Source organism: Microtus oregoni, unplaced genomic scaffold, assembly GCF_018167655.1.
Source record: "Microtus oregoni isolate MIOR12 unplaced genomic scaffold, Mior012 000105F_ref0000443, whole genome shotgun sequence".
In the NCBI taxonomy this organism is placed as follows: domain Eukaryota; kingdom Metazoa; phylum Chordata; class Mammalia; order Rodentia; family Cricetidae; genus Microtus; species Microtus oregoni.
The window spans coordinates 804,833-827,411 of record NW_024544720.1 but is presented as its reverse complement, the minus strand read 5'-3'; the positions used below and the strand labels follow the sequence as shown (position 1 = coordinate 827,411).

At 48.4% G+C, this 22,579-nt stretch overlaps 1 protein-coding gene across 3 annotated transcripts in view; it reads right to left on the bottom strand.

Moving 5' to 3' along the window:
- LOC121443390 (aminopeptidase O-like) overlaps positions 1 to 22,579 on the bottom strand; it is a 254,765-nt gene that overhangs the window by 67,928 nt on the left and 164,258 nt on the right. For all 3 annotated transcript variants that reach the window (XR_005973658.1, XM_041645146.1, XM_041645145.1), the window contains one exon: positions 16,020 to 16,080. Coding sequence is in view for 2 of the 3 variants with exons in the window: in XM_041645146.1 (XP_041501080.1) it covers positions 16,020 to 16,080 (61 nt within the window). In the remaining variant the exon portion in view is untranslated. The remainder of the gene's footprint in view (positions 1 to 16,019; positions 16,081 to 22,579) is intronic.

Genomic DNA, 22,579 nt, shown 5'->3' with positions numbered 1-22,579 from the left:
AGCCAGGGGAGAACCATCTGCAGAGGGAAGCTGAGGACTTTGGCTCCCAAACAGCTAAGCACTCTGTTGCTAACACATTCGTGATGTCATCACTGCAGAGGCTGTGGCAGGGCTGTGAGTTCTGGACCAGTCTGAGTAACAAACAAACAAACCAACAAAAGAAAACCAAACAGCAGGAATCCAGGGGGCCTGGAAAGAGAGTGACCTTTAGAGTAAGCAGCAGGAACAAGTCAGGAGTAAGGGCTGACTGACAAAGTGTTACAGCTTTAAATCTGCAAGAATGTAACAGGCCTCATGCCTACTTCCCCTGAGTTTATAAGAATTGCACATAGCTTGCGTGGTACTGCCTGCTCCATCAGTGTTGGGGATTTTAGCCCTGCTAGGTGAGTGTGATTCCACAGCATTATTTTCAGAAGAGACGTGTGGCTCGTACCAGACAGCCCACTGTGGGCTCTGGTCCCTGCCCAGACTTACATTTTCCTGCCTGTAAGTGCAGCCCTGAATTCATCTGCGTACCCAGAACCCTCTGCAGAGCACAACCAACTGGACAATGTGTAAGATGCTCTCCCCCTTATACTTTTAGTACCGAGGAAGGAGCCTTGCATTATGTACCCTAAGCAAGGACTCCTCTACTGAGCTGTACTCTCTGCCCCAAGACAACCACCCCATGATCCTCTCCAATATGGTAACTAATAGTGCTACTACTAAAAAAATAATATAAATCAATAAATAAATCACACACACACACACACACACACACCCACACACACTTCCCATGTATTCCTGCACTACTGCTGTTTAAACTTCCACAAGGGACATAAGAGTTCATTCTTAGGTTCAGTCAGACCTCCATAAATCTGGCCTTGGCCTTCATCTTTCTGTGCTCTAGGAATGGCCTCTCACCATGCAAGTCTGGCGAGAAGCGATTGTCCCTTATGGAGAGACATAAACTCACAGCTGTGCTTACCAGGAAGAGGGCTGTTGCCTTTGGCATTTTTACTTCTCTCTGGTATCAGTGTCAGGAGTGGTCAGACTAGGCTCCTGGTTTTCACCTTCTCAAAACTAGTTTATCAATCTTCCCCAATACTTGGTGCTGGGGACTCTCCTTAGCCAGGATAGGAACCTCAGGGACAATTTGCGGAATATTAACTATGCTCCTTGCCCATCTTCTTGCCAAATTCTGCAGTATCTATCTGCTTTGGAAGCAGCCTTAGCTCCATTTTGGGCAGGAGAGACAATGATAAATAAAGTATTGGGATTTTAATTTTCCCCTTTAATCTCCATTTCTCCTTGATGGACTGGGAAAATGCCATGTTTCCAGCCTTTCTCTCCATCAGCACAGCACTTGGACATTTTGTGTAAAGCTAAGGTCATATGATGATGATTATATTCTCTACAAATGTCTGAGAAAATATTAGGAAACACCACCAGAATGTAACACACGGGTGTCAGAAAAATGCTGACAGACCCAATGTCTTATCTGAATGGTACCAAAGCTGGCAGGGAGGATGTACACTGGACACACAAGCATGATGGAGACCCTACTGCAAACGAGAAGAGCAGGACACCACACTGACGCAGAAACATGGATGCTGTTACAAACACCTGGACACTCTGTCAGGGTCTGGATCCAATAGCTGTCTGGCATCTCTAAGCCATCTTTCTCACGGAGGGCAGTAATCCAATGCCACATTTGGGTACTCAAGACAGGAAGCAGCTGTTACATATCAAGGTGTAACTATCAAAAACAAGCAGCAAGGCAGCTACTAGAACCCGAAGGGCTGGACCTGAAGACTGAAGTACCAGCCATGAGAGACCACAGAGCCTTGGTAACTGGTAGAAAACCAGGACAGCCCAGCTCCAACAGGAGTGGTTTACACAGCACTGGACACCCAAGCTGCCCCACCTGCGTCTCACAAGGTATCAGCTTAAGCATGGAGACACCGGGTCAGGGTAATTCCAGTGCCTTTAGCACTTCATCTGGCCTGGCCTTAGGTCTTGATGGAACAAGGGAGCATCACTTAAAATCCTTGTTTATTCTGTGGATCCAGTTAACTCCACATCAAAACATGGACCATAGAATATAATCCAACCCTCTAACGTCTGCTGGAAGAGACATCATCCTACATCCTTCATCAGGAGTGTGGCTATAGATCTTTAATGTGTGAATATACAGACACACACATGCACGTATGCATGTCCACGTGGAGGTCAGAGGTCAACTTCAGGTGCTGGTCCTTGGGAGCTGTTCACATCAGCTTTGGAGACCCTCATTGGACAAGGTAGCTACAGGCTCTTTCCTCCCCAGTGCTGGGCTTTCTTACAAGTGTTCTGTGGATTTATTGACTATGCCATCGCCCTAGCCCCTGACTGTAATTCTTTATGTGACCTTGACATTTACTCCCAGACACTATAATCTTACAGAAAGGTCATAGGTGAAATACAAAATTACATATGGGGTTTTCCACCTGTGGTTCCCACCTCTGACATGTGAGAGGCGGTGTGTTGGGGTGTGTGGGGTATGTTGGGTGTGCTGGAGTGTGTGGGGTGTATTACAATGTGTTGATATGTGAGAGGCGATACATTGGGGTGTGTTGGGGTGTGTTGATATGTGAGAGGCAGTGTGTTGGGGTGTGTGGGGGTGTGTTGGGGTGTATTGATATGTGAGAGGCAGTGTATTGGGGTGTGTTGGGGCGTGCTGATGTGTAAGAGGCGATACATTGGGGTGTGTTGATGAGTGAGAGGTGGTGTGCTGGGGTGTGTGGGATGTATTGTGGTGTTGAAGTGTATTGGGGTATGTTGGGGTGTGTTAATGTGTAAGAGGCGATGCACTGGGGTGTGTTGGGGTGTGAGAGGCAATGTGTTGGGGTGTATGGGATGTATTGGGGTATGTTGGGGTATATTGATGTATGAGAGGTGGTGTGTGGGGTGTGTTGGGGTGTGCTGAGGTGTGTTGATGTGTAAGAGGCAGTGTGTTGTGGTGGGGGGGTGTAACAAATCACACCATATAGGTGACCACTAAGATTTATACCACAAAGTCATCTTAAGCTCCTCTTTTTTAGCGATCTCAATGTGTCAACAGTGCCGAGAACCACTAAATTGGGTGGTTTAAATGATGGCCCATATCTAATAGCTTCCAAAAATACAGATGCTTGGGAGAGAATCCAACTCTGAAAGCCAATAAAACAGAGAGTGACCACATACCATGTTCTGTGACAGCAGGTTCCCATGGGCAGAAGGGGGCATGGTGATGAGGAGGACGGGCTGATGGGTTGAGACAGGGAGCATTTCCCATAGCATGTAGTTAGGAATAAACTCAGCCATGCATAAGACATGCACACGAAAAGACTTAAAACAAGATTCCCATGGTCCTTCCTCACAGAAGCAAGCAGTCCCCGTGAGACTCTGGGTTAATACACTTCTGGTTCCTGCACTGAGATTTTAGCATTTGTCTTCAGGTGGCCTGGTCTGATGCTGACCTATAATACTGGCCACACTTTCCATGGTCTGATTACAGAGCTAGCTTAGGATCCGGGGGAAGTCTATCCAATGGAAAAAGATCCTTCTCTGTGTTTAGAGGGATTGCGCCATTAAAGAGTAGCCCATGCTAGCTGACTTCCTTGAGGTGTGGGCAGCCTGCTCTGACGAAATGGGTTCCCTTGCTTAGAAAACACTCACAGGCACGCACATGCATGCATGTGCTCTGGGAGAAATAATGACAAACATCTCCCCAAAGGCACAGGCACAGACATATGGTACAGTTGTATTTTATTAGGTGGAAAGCTGACAGCACACGTGGGTATCTTCCCATCACTTCCTGGGGGCTGATATGGTACGGTGCTGTACAGCATACAGAAGCATGTGTGTAAGGGCATGCCACTGCTTCGTGTACCCCTTAAGGAGGGGCTGTCCAGGGAGTCTAGGGCTCCAGAAAGATCTATACTTTAATAAAATCTTCCCACTCGGACTAGACTGCCTGCCATCAGGTCTCCAAAAGGAACCTAAACAAGTCACAATTTGCAAACAGAATACTGGGCCTGAATCATCTCTATTAACAAGTATAAAAATCTCTCATACACAGAGGAATGTAAAATCTGCCACCTTTTGGAGACTATGGTTGCTGACTGTACTATGAATAATTATGACAGAAAGCCAGTTTCTAGGGTATTGTTCACCAAACACTCCATGGTAGGGGGTGTTCCGGGAAAACAACGCAAGGACCTGTGCCGGTGGTTGCTTGCTTACCAGTCCCTCTCTTCTTCCCGAGATGGTCCTCCAGGGCTGGATGAAGTCAATGTTTACTGCTCCCCAGGGCCAGCAGTGTCCATATTAGGGAAGCCAGAGCTCGCATCTCCCTCCCTCCCTCTGCCTCCACCCACTGTGTGTGGAGGTGGGAGAATGGGTGCTGGGGAATGTGACCTTGATCCCACATTGATCAGCCAAGCAGCAAGTCTTCTTTGTTCTCTAGATACCAAACATAGCTGCTCTCTGGAGGGGATCAATCCAACCACTCCACACACAGCACAACTTCTGTGCCCCAGCAGTCAGACACCAGGAAAAAGTTGCACCCCTTAGAGCCGCAGTGCAAAAGCCCACCGGACAATTCACGTTTCTGTTGGGTACCTCAGACTGGATCAAAGCCCACAGTATCCTAGGGCCTCCCCTTCTCTGAGTTGCCCATGGAACCCTAGGCTTTATGTGTGCTGGGTGAAAGCCCTGCCACCAGGTTTCGCCTTGTCCTGACTCTTTTCCTGCTGTGGTTTAACCTATTATACAAATACTGTGGTCTCCTTTAGCTTTGCTTCCTGTCTTCCTTGCTATCTGAGGTCTTAAGGTCACCAGAAAACAGGCTAGCACAACCAACTAGGCTGTTGCTGCTGTTGAAGCTGTGCTGGGAATCTGGCCTCACTGTCCCGGGATGAAGCCCAGGTGCGGGGGGGGGGGGGGGGGGGGAATAGGGGGCGGGGGGCGGCTCTGAGGACCGAGAGCAGGGCACTGTCGCTGCTTCTTGAACATTCTCATCACACAACCTCTCCGAGCCTGTGGGAAACACACACTTTACTGAGGGGGAAATGAGACGGTGCCAAAGCAGACAGAATAGTCATCTTTAATTCCTATCCTCCTCCACTCCCCACAGGGACGTAGCATCCTTGGGCGGAGTCTGTAGAGGTGTGGCCCATCTGAACCACTGCAAAGGAGCACCTGTCCCTTCCAGTGGTGAGTGGCAGACAGGAGAAGCAGGTTCTCTTTCTCATATCTCTTATTACAGAGGAGAATCAACAATCCCACTACTAGACCCTTCTCAAAGAAGACAATAAAACATATTTTGCTACAGGAAACAAAGCCAGATGTGGTGGTCACATCTGTAATCTCAGCATTCATAACATCGAGTCAGGAGAATCAAGAGTTCAAGGCCAGCCTGGGATACACAGAAATGCGTGGTGCCAAAGCACAGGAACAAAGACCATATAGCATCGCTACTACGCTGCTCTCTGAATCTATCAATGTGATAAAGTCACAGCTGTGCAAACATCAGAAACACAATGCGCTAGTCAGCTTCTTCATCTATAGAAAGGGCACAACAATGTTTATCCTGCAGACTTCTGGGTAGAAGTCCATCGGTATCATGCATCATGTACCAAGCAAAGCCTTGCTTTCTTCCTGGGTGTGCTGATATGCAAGATGGGGAAAGAGGAAAAAATGCAGTTATATTTAAAAATACAGTTCTTAGGGCTGGGGGGATGGCTCCATGGTTAAAGCCCATGCTTTGAAAGCATGAGGACTTGAATTTGGATCCCATGAACTCATAAAAACAGAACTATGACCCCAGAAGTGGACAGCAGAGATAAGTGAGATCCCAGAGGCTTGACAACCAGCCCCAGTCTAGTAACTGGCGAGCCCCAGGGTTAGTGAGAGACTCTGACTCAAAAAACAAACAAACAGACAAACAAAAATCCCCCAAAATTGGAGGGGCTAGAGAGAAGGCTCAGTAGGTAGAGTTCTTCCTATTATCCCAGATGATCCAAGTTCAGTCCCCAGCCCCACATCCAGTGGCTCACAACCTCATGCAACTCCAGCTCCAGGGGTCAGATGGGCTCTTCTAGCCTCTGTGCTCACAGGATATTCACACACACAGACATAAGATTAAAAAAGTATTAAAAACTAAGTTGGAAAGTGACAGAGTAAGACTCGCACACTGGAGATTTAAAAACTGCATTTGGATAGTAGGCAACTATATATTCTTGGGTTTTATACATAGTTTCTTAGCAGATTTGTTGAGACCCAGGCAGATGACCCTAACTACAAAACCAGTGACCACATAAACACAGTTCAAGGAGGCAAGACCAGTGAGAATTCTGGAGAAATGGACTTCATGACGCATGCAGACAGGAGGACAAGCACAGGTCTGCTTGGTGGCACAGAGCAGAAGCGACACCACCACTGGGGAAAAGGGCATAGAAGAGAAAAGCAGATTAAACCTTTGCTTGACAGAGGTGACTCCCCATCCCAGGACACACACAGCACCTCTGAAGGCGCCGTCTCCAGTGAGTTCTAATCTCTTGCTGCCATGGAGCCCCAGTCCTCAGTTCTACCTATTGACTTTGGCTGCCCGCCCGAATGTTTTTATGGCAATAAAGTTGCTAAAATTAAAGAAGAATTGAACTGTGAAGCTTTGGGGCCCAAATGGTGGTGGGTTGTAAAACTGAGGCCGGTAATAACCAGGGTGCCCTCAGCACACTTAAAAACCATCTTAAGTGTGTTCTCTCAGTGTGGTTTGCAATTTCCCTTGGCCTACAAAGGAAAATATTTTTAGCATGTAGCACACTTTGTAACAGACATATAAATGCACTGAAAATATAATTTTAGAAAAGCATCTGGGTTTGATCATCCCAACCCCAAATAGGTTCTGCTTTTTCAACGTAAGGACCGCCACGGCGCTCTGCTGTGAGAGTGGCGGTTTCTCGTAAACGTGGGCAGCATAGCGCTGGTTCAGCGTGTTTCGCTTTGTAAGCAGTAAATAGTCTAGTGATTTAAACAGAAAGCCAGACTATGGGAGGCGTCTTCTGGATTCGACCTGTCCTTCAGCAACATTATCCCCAGCACGTGTAGAGAAAAAGCCATCAAGGAGCTGTTTGCTCTTCTCCCTCTCAGGAAGGTGGCCTATGGTGTTTACCCATCTGTAGGAATTCATCTCTGGAAGGCTAACAAACAAGTAGAAACAGTGTTTCTTGATAAAGTTTATAGAACACCACTACCCAGGGAGGTGAAATTCCTCCCAACCGCCACACTGGGTCTCAAACCCAGCATAATTCAGATTCCAAGGAGAGAAAGGCTCTCCTCTTAGAGGTGACCAGGCACACCTACAACGCAAGAGCAGTGTGGTCCAGAAGCAGTGAGGTATCAAACGAGGGTCCACTCAGTGCCTCAGAGCTCAGTGGCAAGAAAGCTGCTCCAAGCTATATCCAACATCTGAACTACCAGTACAGTAGCAACACTGCTTATCAGAGTCTCACAGTACAGTGGCCTGTGAAACCATCACCTTGAAGGAGATACAGCTGACCCTTCACCCAGCCTGCACTCTTGCTCATTCACTGCAGTGACATCATCCTGCACTTGATGTGTCAAACCACTTGGACCTTACGCTGGGATAATGGACCAGAGGTAGGACGTGGGCAGAGGACACAAGGACACACCTGGAAGGACAGGGCCTCTGCTGAATGAATGACCAAAACTCTCATTAGGAGCATTAATTCCCACACTGCCCTTTTGTAAACCCGTGTGGACTTTGGGGGTCTGACAACCACTGACCTACCCTGTGTGTCTACTGGTTGGGCTGGCTGCCACCTGTGCTCCTCTGCTGCCTGCTCTCAGCACAGAGGACAGGAGCCGAGGACCTGAGCTGAGAACTCAGCACTGAAAGTCAAGAGATGCGGATAACTTCCCTTCAGTGCTGTAGCTGATGAGGAAAGATGGTTTTATGACCATTTGCCTCTTCTCATTTGTTTATTTTGATGGTTTGATATTTGCCATCTAATCTGGTTTCTACTTCAAGGGAAGATGCCAAAGCAAGCTAATCTGCAGCCACTCATACCAGAAACAATGAGCTCTTGGGACACTAAAAGTCCGCATTTCCCATGCTAAGCTCCAGTCCACACACAGGGCTGACCTTTACAGACCACTAAGAGAAGAGTTCTGCATGTCCATCATATTATCTGGAGAAGCCTGCAGGGTGAGAAGAAGCAAACACCATGGCTCACGGCCCTCTGCTGTGTGCCTAGGTGCACCAAAAGCAAAGATGGAGCCATGCTGAGTTGTTAGGTTAAAAACACCACTAAAAATTACAAAAGACCATAGTCTGGGCCTTGGCTGTGCCATTAACTAGACCTGCAAGGGCACTTCTCATGGGGCTCATCTTACCAGGGCGAGGAAAGTAGGCATGGCTCTCCAGGACAGGTCCCTACTTGGCAATTCTAAGGTGGACAGAAAGTTGTGCCAACTGGAAAAGATAAAGTAGAGGAGGTGTGCCCAACAAACGCACCATGCAAACATCAAATCTATCTGGTACCATATAAAGGTTCTTCACAATGGAGAAGGAAGAATGGTTCTGTTCTCTAGAAGCAGAATACTCCGGTGGCAGGAGATGGAACAAGATGCCCTGTATACTGAGGAAGGCCCCACCGGGCGCCACTGCCTCAAACTCCCGGATGCTGATTTTACCATCAAGAGGTGCGATGAGGCCAGGTGACGCGGGGCAGCACCAAGGCCTGAGCTCACTGGCCTGCTCGTCGAACTCAGGAAGGACATCATGCTTCTGAGGAACAGGGATGAAGAGGACAAGCTAACCAGAGGGACTGGGGCGGCTTTTACAAAGCACTGGGGGGCTCCAATGACAGACTTACTCTCTCAGCAGCTCTCTTCGTCCCAGTTCTTTGAGTTTACACGTTCCTCTCTAAAGAGCTCGCTCCACGAAGCCTCCTTACAGAGAAATCCTACAGGGTTTTCTTGCTTGTTGTGAGCAGCATGGTAGACTTGGAGGGGCATCACGTGAGTGCCATCACATGCTAGCTTACACAACAAGCTTGCTGGCTTGTGAATGAGTGGGAACGGGCTGAGCTTTAACTTGTCTCCTGAGTGGTCCTGATGACCAGTGGTCTCTGACCCAAGCCATCAGGGACCATTTTTCTAGCAGGGACTCAGCCTCTCTAATAAATCACTTGAACCACTCACCACCAACTCCATCTCTCTCTTCTTGTTTGAGCTAGGATCTGGCTCTAGCCCTAGTCTGCCTCTGCCCCGGTTGGGATCACAGGAAAGCGTTACCCTGCCTTGTTCTCCACCTTTCCGAAGCCTATTACTCTGGCTTCCTTTTTCTTCTGCCTCAAAAGGCACAAAAGATTTATTTTAGTTTACTAAACAAATACTTGATTTCTTTCCGCTGGCGCCACATGTCTGAATGTATCTGCATCGATTTGGCCTAGTTTAGAATTTTCACTTTTTTTTTCTTCAAGGAAAAAGTTCTCTAATGTTCTTTAACCGAGAAAGCCTCTCTCACATGAATCACACACACATCCTATTAGCTCGCTTTAAAAATACATGCTCAGTTGCTAAAAATAGCAGCTCAAGGGTGAGGCACGTGACCAGTACACATGTAGCCTTGGATGTGGGCCTGACCAGCACATGTCCACCAACACAGATGGCATAGTGCTCAATCTGCAATTCTAAGAGACACAGACTTTTGCTCTTGGTTCCACTATCAGATTCTCTGGGGCCCTCTCCTATCCTTGCCGGGATCTGGGCACTATAAAATGGGCATTTACATCAGCTGGCTTGCTCTACAAGGCTCCTTATTCACTCTTACTGTGTATGCAATTATACATGCAGGTACGGGTGCATGTATGTGCATATACACGTCTGTGGTGGATGGAGGCCTGAGGTCATCCTCATGAAGGCCGCTCCCCTCCTTTGGTACAGGGCCTCTCACTGGCCTGAAGCCACCATTAGGCCCTGGGATTAAGTATTCTAATAGCCTCTATTATTATCCAGAAAACATTATATGAGCATGCAACAGAACGCTTCCAAGCTGGCATTCTCTACCCAGAAAGCCCATCCTTGGCTCTGAGAACACAAGCATCTGCAGTAGACCCCACCACCTTTCCTTAGTCCTGTGACTCCCCTATTTCTCCTGAAGGGCTCCCGTCTTCCATTGTTGGCTTGTGTGACCTCTGGCAATTTCCAGACATTTATTTGGAAAAGTAGCAGCACTTCCCCAAGATGGCAAAATAACCTTCTGTTCACGGTTTTGAACTCAGGCAGTGTGGGAATTGAGGTGGATCTCTGCCCTTTCCGGGACTTACGATGCAGCCTGCTCGACAGTGCCTCACTGTCCTCTGCGCTGCCCTCGCTTCTGCTGGTTCTGACGCTACTGCTGGGTGCGTAGTTCTGAGAAGGGGTAGGTGCAGATGGAGCCGAGGTTCTCTTAAATTAGGGTGAGGACTTGTTCAGACCTCTGGGAACAAGATGACGAGCAGTGGAAATCGAGAGCAGAAACAAGGTGAGAAGTCATTCCTGTCTTTGAGCGGCCTGCTTGAACTTTGCAGACCAACTCTTTACTTGTGGATAAGCAACAGAGGCCTGGATTTCTTATCTTCTTTGACTCACAGACTTTATAAACTTGAGATAGAGTCACTTAGGTCTACTCTGTGGATGACTTTAAGGTATGATGACTCACATGTTAACCCAACTAACAGCTGCATAACAGTTCTGCTCAACACCACACACACAGAGGCCATGAGAACAGTTCCACTCAAGAACACACACAGCAGTTAAGCATCTCGGCTGCGGCAGTGGGGAGGGATGGAGGCAAGCACCTGCTGTCTCAGTGCTGGGGCAGAGGCAAGAGTAGATCTCAGGAGTCTGGTGGGCAGCTAGTCTGGACGATGGATGAGCTCCAGGTTCAGTGAGCTCTTGCATAAGACTGAAGATCAGTTCCCAGCACCCATGCTGGTGATGCAATACTGACAGTAACTCTAGCTCTAGGTGATCTGACACAGTGCATATATGCACACGCGCGTGCACGCGCGCACACACACACACTCAAATGCACATACACAAACAAAACTAAGTCTTAAAAAACCCAGGCAGAGAGTGATAGAAGATGATACTGGGTGTTAACCCTTGGCCACCGTAGTTGCATGTACAGGCTCCCCCCAACACACAAGTGCATATACACATACACACACCACACACGGAAACGTTTTAATTATTAATTTTTTAGCTGTAATTTTGTTGTTTTTTCAGAGACTTGCTCTGTAGTCCACACATGACTGAAACTCGTGATCTTCCTTGTTTCAGGGCTGCAATTATTATAGGCATGCCCCATGACACTCAATGCAGTTGCTACATCTTAGAAGTAAGGCATAGCAGATAAAGTTTTACTAGGTTAGTTCATCTTACAGTATCTGAAGGACTGGCCCATGACTCCTGCAGACACAACCCCAGAGACACTCCGGCCCCTTACATAGAGTGGTGCAGGAATGGCACATTGCCTTCCACCTGTCCCAGTGGTTCAAAACCTGAAGAGGGCACATTCCTGTTCCGGGAGGTCTGCAGGCATTCAGTTCAGAGATGGCTTCAAATACTCTGCCCTGCAGCTGACTGACCCTGTGTAGAGCCTGAAGCACCAAGGACGTGTGAGGCCATGTACTCAAACACTGCACTTCAATATGTGGCAGAATTTTTAAAATTAAAGAAATGTTTTACTTTGTTTTCCTTTTTGCTTCCTTCCTCCCTTCTTTCTTTCCTTCCTTCTTCCTCCTCCTCTTCTTATTGTTGTTCTTCTTCTTTACTGGTATGGGGCTTCTTAAGCTGATGTTTTGCACATTTAATCTCAACTTAGATATTAATTTTAATCAGAAATATTTGGTTTATACTTTTATTTCATAAAATCTACAGTTGAAAAAGTAGAGTCATTATTATACCTGAGATGTGTCAAGCAATAATAGACTTAGTAGCTTTTAAATTTAGAAAAATTAGATTAGATTTAAGATTCAGTCACTCAGGCCAAGTGTTGGTGCAGGGCTGCAAACCAACACTCAGGAGGCAGAACCTTGTCAGGAACCCTGACACAACCTCAGGGTCTGTGTGTCTCAGGCCAGCCTGGGCTACATGACAAGCTTTAGCTCAGCCTCAACTATGCAATGGGACCTTGTCTCAATAACTAACTAAATGAAATTTAGGTGTGTGGGTCTGATAGATAGAGTTCAAGAATAATGCTGTGCACTGCCAGCCACTGCTCTACCCAAGGGGCTCAGCAGAAGAAAGGAGGCAGGGTCATCATGGTAAGTCATGTGGGGATGATCGGATGTAACCTCTTCCTGGGAGGGAGGATAAGAGGCAGCCCGAGACACACAAATAGCAACAACATAAAGCCAGTTATGATGGATTCAAAACAGGAGACAGAAGACTGGCTAGACAGGAAAGAGCGTGTGTGAAAGAGACTGATGTCTGGGGTCTGGCAGTTATGGCTGCCTATGTATGCCTAGAGCTGGGACAAACAGCTCTGAACAGGACAGCACCACCCAGTAGGCCAGAGAGCATCCTCAGCACACTGCCAATGGAGAGAGCTTCATTGAGAACGGATTTGAACTATGTTTGGGGGAAACTCACTTGAAATCAACATGGATGACAAACAGATTGAAAGAAAAGGGCTTGGCTGTCACGTGAGCAATTAGCTATTGCACTAGCCCAGGCAAAACACAGCTGAGGAACTGTGTGCAGGTTCCGGGGAATGGGAGTGAGGGTTTGCTTACACAGGGACCTCAGGACTTGACAAGCTGAGGAAGAATATTAGAATGAGAGGAGGCTTCAGAGGATCTGTAGCAGTTAAACCAAGGAGACCCAAAGAACCTGGATGGTGAGAGGCCATCGCTAGTGCTCTGCACAGAAACGTCACAAGGGAGGTGGAAACCTGACTGTGTGAGCGAGGAGGGTCTTAGGGCAGGCATGAGAAGAAACAAGCATGCACGGCACCGATATCGTGTGCCCGTTAAATATCTGGGCAATGGCGTCATGGCAGCCAGGGAGTTCAAGATGGCTGTAGGCACACACTAAGACACTGTACAGAAGGGCTGGGTATCCGCAGGTGGGTTCTGGAACCAATCCCTGGCGGACACCAGGAGACAGCTGTATACTATTCCCAGATGGGTTGGGGAGCCGACAAACTTGGTCTCGTACCATTTCTCAGGAAGCAGCATGGCCATTTGCTCTCTATCTTATACAAACGAAAAAGGAAAGTGCCGTCTAAAGCTCTTTGAATAAAGTTCTCATTTACTGTTAAGAGGCTGGGTACCTACTGCACAGCACAGAGAGCAGGCGTTGAGGCTCACAGGAGGCTGTCTGTCTGATGCAGCAGTGACCCCACGGTTAGACCTTGCTTCTGCTTGGCCTTGCTACAGGAGCTTATTGTTTTTAGTTTATACACGGCAGGGAGAATATCCACCATGCACAGAGCCCTGAGTTCCACCTCCTGCATCTCGAAACCAAACAAAAAAAGGAAGAGAGAGGACAAAATAATACTTATAGATTCTGAATAATGGCTGCAAAGATGTATACCAAAGTGTTTTCTCTGGACGCCAACCACAGTGGTACACATTTGGAACCTCAGAACTCAGAAGATACTGACAGGGGGGTGGGGCAGCCTCAGCTGTGACAAAGTCCAAGGCCAGCATGGACTACATCAGACCCTGCCTCAAAGATCACAGCAAAGAAAAATAAAAGTCACCTCTGGGCCATTTTAATTTCCGTATTTACAAGCTTTTTATATTCTAAAATAGATTTGCAATGTTTTCATAGAGAAACTATCATAAAAGGCAACATGACTGAGAACACAGACAAGTTCAGTCTCTGCCAAGCCAAACGTTACAGGGCTGAGGTATTCTTTAAGGAGGTGGGCTCCAGCTCTTTTGTCTCTGTGGGTCTCATGCCTGCTTCTGCTGCTCCTGAAGCTATGTCCACTTATTTTCTTTATGATTTTTCCATTCAGCACAGCAGTAAAGGAAGGTTGAGGCAGACCTTCCTGAGAAGACAAAAAGCCTCTGTAGCCTGTGGGATGGAAACCTCCTAACAGAACATGGGCCTCTGTCATCAGAGAATTCAAATGCCGGGGGACAGAAATTCCGAAGAGAACAAAGAGCAGGGAGCTTGCTGGGTGGTGCTGCCACTCCAGGGCCGGCATGCTAGTAACTTCATATCATAATGACGGCATAAAGAACAAGCTGTCCCATTCACTGTGCACTCCTGCCACCACAGGGTCTCAGGGGAAACAAAAAGAAACATACAAGGGGTGTGAAAGGGGCTGAGGGCAGGTAGATCACCGGCAGCCGGGGAAGAGGGTGATGAAAAGACGCTCCTGTGATCACTCACCAGCCAAACCTAGGCACCAAATCAAGCCTGATTCTGTCTGCTGCGGTTGTTTCTCCTCAACAGCTGAGCACTCGGGGAGAAGCCAGTGGGCCTGAAAGATCAGCTATAGTCAGTGAGCCTCATTGCACCTGGCTGTGTTGACAGCAGGTTTCACTGGTTCAAGGTAGAAAGTCTGTCTATGCTAGGCTGTCGCTAACGCAACTAGAACTTTGGAAGAAAAGGTTCAGCTCAGAGGCAAATCTCACTCTTTCTTATTCCTTTCCACAGTTTGTAAGAAGCAACCTCCCCTGCGGCTCTTAAGAGGAGGGTCAGCCCAGGATCCTACTCCAACTGGGGCAGCCTGCTTCTGAGCATGCACTGCTCAGGGCGCAGGACTCTCCTTCCCTCCTGGCTAGCAGATGCAAACAGGGGCCCTGTTCCAGAGCAGGGAGCTGGGGAGTGGCCGAGCTTCCAACCACACCAAGAATGTCTAGGAGCCTTCTACAGCCTGGCTTAGGCCCACGAAGCAAACTCCACAGAGACTGCCAGAAACGCCCCCCCCCCCCCCCCCCCAAAACACTGCAGGGCGAGGCTGGTTCTCAGTGAGTCATCTTGTTTGGAAGTCACAGGCTCTCAATACATTCCTGACTTTAAAGTGCTACCTTCCAGGCCCCAAGCGGCCTCACCTCTCCAGTTTTGTTTAGTTTTCATTTCTTTTTTGGTTCCCAGAGAGATGGAACCAAACAAGTAGCTGAGCAGGCAGCATCCATTTCTGAACTGAAGGCAGTGCCTTCCAGTGAGCTAGTGGTGAGGCTTCTCCTTGTTTGAAGGTTACTCAACACCCCCCACCACATTTCATGGGTCACAGACATTCATTGACACTCAGACATTCCAGAGTAAAAGCTCAAGTAAGCAGCCACAGAACTAGAAATAAGCAGGCCACAGAGGCTGGCTTGCCTGAACACCGGGCCAAATTTTCACTGCCAGAGGGGTCTGTCCACAGTCACCAAAGCCTACTACAATAGTAAGCCTGGTCCTTAGCCCAGCACTCTACCTAGGGAGGAGCCGGGATTACCCAAAAGATTCTGGAACCATGGACCTGGGAGATAAGTAGCCCCTTCTGCTCTAAGTTAGGTGTTCCCACAGGGCAGGTAAAGATTCTCTCTACCCATGACCTGAAAGAGGGGTGGAGGGAACCGAGTCTGGGTCCCCAAGACAAAGCAATGACTAAATGGGCAGAGAAGCAGCCTGATGCAGGCCCTTACGTATCCTAGAGAGGAAGCTGAAAGGCAGGTGTCAGAAGGAAAACAACCACCCCAGTCAGGTAAGAGCTGTGGCTAACCAGACCACCTGTTTGGCTATACCCAAGGCAGAACCCAAGGCCAGCTGCTTAACCCACTGCAGGTATTAAACTGTTGCTTGGAGACTCCACCCAAAATACCCAGCATGCTCTGGATGACAATGCAGTGGCCACTGTCACATCCACTGACACCCCACAGTACTCAAGTCTGTGGCTTCCGGGGCCCAGCACGTTCATAGGCATATTAAAAGCATCACTGCCTGGGCTGAAAGTGTAGCAGCAAGCTTCACTCTGTCCCTAAAAGAGTTATCTCAGATACCTTAGGTATTCCGGAACATTCAAGCCAATCACGGATGATGTTCTCAACAGTCAGGCCGAGCCTTCAGAAACAAAGCAAGAACCGAATGGTTAGAAACACATCAGAGCTCACATAACCAGGACACGGTGCAGTACTCAGGCAGAGGAGATGCTCTCTGGCTGGTGGTGTGGGAAGGGACCCATGTCAGGGTAACCTCTCCGGGAAACAGGACACAGAACAGGGAACTGAAGAGTCACAGGCACACAGTGACAGGTACTTTCAATGCTTTGGGGGAAACTTTAGAGGGAAGCAATGTTCCTAGACTACATGGAGCCTGTCACCTGCTCGAGGAGGTGAGGCAAGTGTGGTAACATGTCTGTGAACTGACAGTAACACGAGCTACAAGAACAGGGCACTCTGTGCTCAGAGGACTTGTCTGCTTTCCAGAAGAACCACATCAAATCTCTCTGGACGATATTATGAATGCTTGTTACATTGGCTGAAACGGCTTTGCTTTCTTGCTTTGCCGACTTCACTGGCCTGTAGAAATCACCAAATATCTGGCCTTCCTTCAGCAATGCAAGGAAGGTTTGTTTACAGCAAATCCACCTCCCTTCATCCCCTTCCAGACAATTCCTGCTCATGCCCAGTATCTGCTCACTGGCCCCTGCAGCCTGCCTCCTTGGGTTACCTTGGTCACAGTGTCTAGCACACTTGGGACTGACTGGTTTGGTTACATCACTTTTCCTGTCTCTCTGAAGGACGGAAGCTCTCCAGCTGCCAATCCCAGCACTCACCATGCTCCTGGTAGGGAAGCAGGTTTCTCTGGAGATACTTATATTTGAATGAATGAAAACACATTGGGCCCAGGAGTTGGTTCTGCAGTTGCAGCCTCAACTGTTCAAGCCTGATTACCAGAGTTCCATCCTAGAACCCACATACAAAGCTAGATGTGGCGGCATGCCATCTGTAATCCCAGAACTCCTATCACAGGAAGGGAAGTGGAGACAGGACAATTGCCTTGAAATTTGTGGGCCAGCTGGCAGAAAACAAGAGAGACCCTGCTTTAGCACAGTGGAAGTTAATAAAGGACTCTCAGCTGTCATCTGGCAGCCACACAAGAACACATGAGCACACATGCACATATATAAACTTAAACCCCAAGAACCCCCCCCCCCACACACACACAATTTCCTACTGACAACAGAAGTTGTAGAAATACACAGTCTAATAGAAGGCAAGTGTAGTCCACGCGGGCTTTTGGTCAGAAATCAGTTTCCAATGGGCTGGGGAAACAGCATCTACTAGGGAAGAAACACGGGGAGAAGAAATGCAGGGAGAAGGTCTGGATTTCTACAACCACTGTTTCTCTATGGGACCAGTGAGCAGAAGATGGAGAGAGAACCTGAGAAGACAGAGACAGTACCTCTTCAGGTCTTCCTGGTCTTCAGAATCAGTGGAATTTCTTAGCACACCTCATAAGAAAGCTGCGTGTTGCCGTCACTGGGCCTTTTCATCACTTGCTACCATTTAATAGTTTCAATCCAGTGCAAACAACCAAGTGCCCTGTAAATGTTGGGCTCAGAGACGTGAAGGGAGGAGGCCGCTCCCCAGAGCGTCTTCAGGATCACTATCCTTCCTGAGTATGGGAGAAGGCCTGGAGATACTGACCAGAAGGACTAGGATGGTGGGTCTGAATGGCCACTCAGGAAAAACACCACAGGAGGTCCCAGAAAACAGGTCCCTGGATCCTCTATCAAGCCTGGCAATCTCAAAGCCCAGAGCTGCTCAGGATAAGAACAGGAAACGGACCCCTGTATTAAAGACACTGTGTCCCAGGGGCAAGTCAATGGTAGGAAAGATGGGGACAAACAAACAGCCTTTGTTTCAGGCAAGAGCAGGCCTTCAACTGAGTCATCTCACTTCATGTGCAAACAGAAATCAGTCTTATCTGCCAGCCTCACACATTTCAAGGGAGAATTAACAACAACAACAATAACAATGTAATAATAAACATTATTTCCTTGGATGCAGGTAGGAAGTGCCCTTCACTGGCTCCGATCTAGCCAAACTTTTATGGGTTACACCTCTGACATCATCTCAGTGACCCTTAGGAAAGGCAAAGCCAGAGGCACCTCTAAAGCTGGCCATGCTGTACCTGGCATCCAGGAAAACAGGTTCATAGCATATGAGGAGAGAGAGGGCTGCACTCAAAAAGCTTAGAAGTAGCAGGGATGAGCAAAGGGTCTGACACAGGAGATGACGGAGAACTCAGAAATGGGGATCACATATCGCCAAAAGGCAGCATCGAAGGGGTGACTTAACTGCCATTTTTGAAAGATGGCAGACAGCTGTTGGGCATCACCACAGAGGAGGGAATGCCCAGACACAAACGCCATTTCCTCTGTGGAATTTCCACGGCAAGACCCTTCTTTCAGGGGCACGGGGAGAGGCTGGGCAGTAAAGACGGAGAAAGGAGGCCCTGGGCTGAGTCCCCAGGTGAGAATGCTGAACACCAGGCAAACATCTGCATGAGATAAGGCCCTGGTGGAGCTCTCATGTCCAGCAGCTCAGGTGAAAACATCCAGGGATGGAGCTGTCTCAGAGGAACAGATGACGGATGCCTCAGAGAACAGCAGCAGCTAGTCCGTGTGTGGTACAGACGACCATCCCCTGGCTCAGGGAGGATACGGGGGCTTGGGACACCAGAACAACATCCAGAAAGGGTCTGAACAGGAGGCAACACTTGAGCGTGAAGTTGGGGCAGCTGCATTGTCCTGCATGCTGGGGCAGGGCCACTGGAAATGGAGGCAGATAGTGGAAGAAGACCAAAATTCCTGTCCCACAGAGACAAGGTAAAGATAAGGCTTGGCCTAGCCAGTAGCACCCAGGATGAGGTGCGAAGAGACCACCATGGCTACAAAACAAGGCTGGAGGCAGGAGACCACATGGCAGGCTGATTAGCAGGTATGTGTGCATGTATGCATACATGTGCTTACTTTGGAGACAAGGTCTCCCTGTGTGGCACAGGATGGCCTCAAACCCAGTATCCTTCTACCTCAGTCCCTTGAGTGCATGGCTATCACCCAATACCAAGGGCACGGAGTGACAGGGAAGGATATAGAGGGACTAAAGATGGAGGGTGGACTCTGGACTCCATCGATCCCTGCAAGACAATGTTTTACAGAAAGCATGTGACTACCCTGTACCCCTCTGTGGCCAACTCTGAGGTTTGTTCACTGACAAGCAGTGAAGCAGATACTATTGCCATGTTCAGTATCTGCTCACAGTGCAGAGGCACTAAAACAGAACACAAGAACATCTTAAAGCACTGCCAAGCGAAGGCACAGAAGTAGCAGCTGCTATGTAGGAGGGCAGACAAGATCTCACCTGAACCTTAGAGAAACAGCATGGAGAGATGAACAAGATTCTGAGAGGTTGGGAAACTTATCTATGGCCACGCAGATGGTACTTGAAGAGCTGGGATTCAAATTTACCAAGCCCCCGCTTTCCTTCCCAGGCTAAGCTTGGGCCTCATGGTGAACCACTTTCTGCAGTGGTCTAGACACGCCCACAGAGGTGGGGCCTGTGGCATCGTGGCCAACACAGCTTTCCCTTCTCCCTAACCTTTCTGATGCTAAGGAGTCTACTTCCTGCTGTGGTGACCCTGCTTGCCAGCACTCCGATTTTATTTCTGAAGAGATGGAGAGGCCCTTTCAGGGCAGAGATGTGAGGACACAAGAGTTTCCTAGGCTACATTCAGGAGCAAAACTGTTCTCCCTTAACCAGGGGAGCTTGGATTTTCAGATCACTTTTTGGAAAGATATGACACATCTTATCACCAAGACCACTTTGGTCCTTACAGTTGCTGTGTCAAGTGGGGGGCAATTGTTTGTGCAGGTGTTGAATCTATAGCCTAGGTGGACTCTGGTCAAAGTAAGTGCTGTCAGGGGGATTTCTAAGGCCCTGGTGTCAGTGCAGAGATCACTAGGCCTGTCTGGGGGACTGTGGAATAACATGTTAGACCACAAGAAGATGCATGGATTAACATTCCCACTCTCAAAAGCAACCAAGCAAAGCCAAGCTTGAGTTGCTGTAGGTGGCCTCATCTCCAAGGAAAGGGAGCCACCATATAAAAAATGCCCAATTTTCTGGGAAGAAATAGACCACATGCTTTCTGTTGTTCTGACCATTACTACAGACACGGTGCAGCGCTAAGCGGATAGCTGCTGTGCAGCGCTAAGCGGATAGCTGCTGTCACAGTCAGACTCACAGTGTCTAAGCCAGGAGTGTGTTGTCCCTGTGAGGGCTCATGGTTTAAACAATCACAGCAGACAAGCAGGGGCATTTCCATGTAGCTAGGACCCAGGAAATACAGGAAATGACCCTTCTGCGTGTCTTATCGCTATGGAAATTGACTTTGTCAAGACAGTTAATAGGACATAGACTCTAGGCTAAATGCCCTTCCTATCCCCTAGCCTACCAGGTACTAAGAGCAGCAGGCAGTTCTGCCCACTGGCTGCTTGCTTGTGTGAGCCACACTTCACAGGGCAGCTTGGAGTTTAAGTGGGTTATCTCCACACCGTCTAGGCTCTAAATGTGGTCACATCTAGTTAAGGGAACAGAACATGCTCATATCTGTAACACGATACTGCCTGGAAGAGAAAGCTGAGTTTTGAGCCTAGAAAGTGATCTTTCCATGGTGTGGAAGTGAACAGATATAAGCACAGCTTGTAGGAGGATGGGCTGCGCACACCTGGATGCACACCTGGATGTGCTTGCTGTTGTGGTGAGGATGCGCAGCGACTGTACTTGTGCCTGCGCCTATCGGCTGGCTGGACATGGCGTGAGATGCTGCTATCATTTTTGGCTCTTGCCTTCAGCCTCCTGGGATTCGAACACTCACACCCTGCCGTTCTTCCCACAGCCCAGCACACAGTCACATCAGCCTCGCATAGCAAACGCCAGGCCTCAGCAACTTTGAAAGTATAGGTGTTAGACAGAGAAAAGGCACAGTTTAGATGGAAATGCCTTTGTTTTAGAATACAACTTACAATCCATATCAGTTTTTATATATGGATAAGTTCGCTTTTCAACCCCTTCTCTCCACGTGGAAGCTTTCCACGGTGTTGCTCATTTTCTTGATCAAAACAAGGCATCTGTGCTCAGACAGCTAATCAAGACTGCTGACGAGGCAGGCAAGTGAGTGCTCCTTGCTCCGTGGGGGAGGAAGAACACGGGGTTTAAACAAACACATGAACATACATGCACAAACACCATAACTGATGGGCAAGAATTAATCAGCAGCTATGGCTGACACCTGGACCCAGGAGCCAAGGCTGCTGGACCAACTATTCCCTAGATGGCATAGCTTTTTGGCAGGGGGTAGATGGTGTGCCTGTCTGGATGGCCTCCTGAGCATGTCACTTTGTCCTTATCTCCCTCCCCTCCATACTGATTCCAGGGACGAGAAGCTGCCCACTGCACTTTAGCTCAGGGTCCAAGAAAAGCCACGCACCTGACTGGTTTCTCTATTCAGATTCACAACTAATCAGCCATTTATAACTGTGGCACCTCTCAGTCAACCCATGGCTCTGTTCCCTGCTTCACAGCCCACTGCCATTGTACCCATCACTGAAATAGCCCCAGCTCTCAAGAGTTCTTGACTCAAATTCTCTAGTGATCGCTAATGAATTTCTGGCTTTTAGCTTTCTCCATTCCCCCTCCATCCCCCTCCCCCACACAGACACAGACATTCCCCAAGGCTGTAGCAGGCTCTGCCTTGGGTCTCATTTCAAGTTGAATGCTGATGAGTTGCTGTCTGTGGCCCCAGGACCAAGAACCTCACAGAGCCCTTCATACACGGATTCTAATGCCCTGTCCTGGAGATTAAAATGACCCACGTTTTTGGTGGTTGACTGGGATCTCTCTGAAGGCTGGCACTGGATTTATTCTCCTGTCTACAGGAGATGCACCACAGAGAGCGCTAATACGTTGGGGCAGGGCAGCAGCGCAGAGGCGGCATGACATTGACGTACTGGCCACTGTGACTGGCAAAGCCTTGCCTGCTCAGCATGGCTCAAGTGCCGAACAGATGTGCCAAAGGATCAGTTTGCAAACTGGGGCCAAAGATTAGAGGCCCCAGGGGGTAGATGTGCAGTCTTTGGAGGCCCACATAAAATTAGTACAATATGCTGCATAGGTAATAGAGCAAACCATCTGTTTGAATAGGCAAACTAGATTTTGAGATTAGTTAGCCAGCAAGAAGATGCTTAAATTTGAAAATATACTCCGATATACTTGGTGAAGTAGGCTTGCTGTAGGCAAGAGATTATTTAAACATTTGAGGAGAATTTTTAATAAGACTTAAGCCTGCTGGGCAAAGCACGATCCCACTAGGAAAGGTGCCCATCAAAGGGATTCAGTGGCTGTTGGTGGGGCATAGATGCTGGTCTAATCTCCACAGCTACAACAAAAGTCTCTTTGTGGGTCCAGCGTGTTGCCTCAGTACATATCCACAACAATAAAATCCAGGCCCTCAGAGCCAGGGGGCTCAGGGCATCCAAATGAACTCCATACTG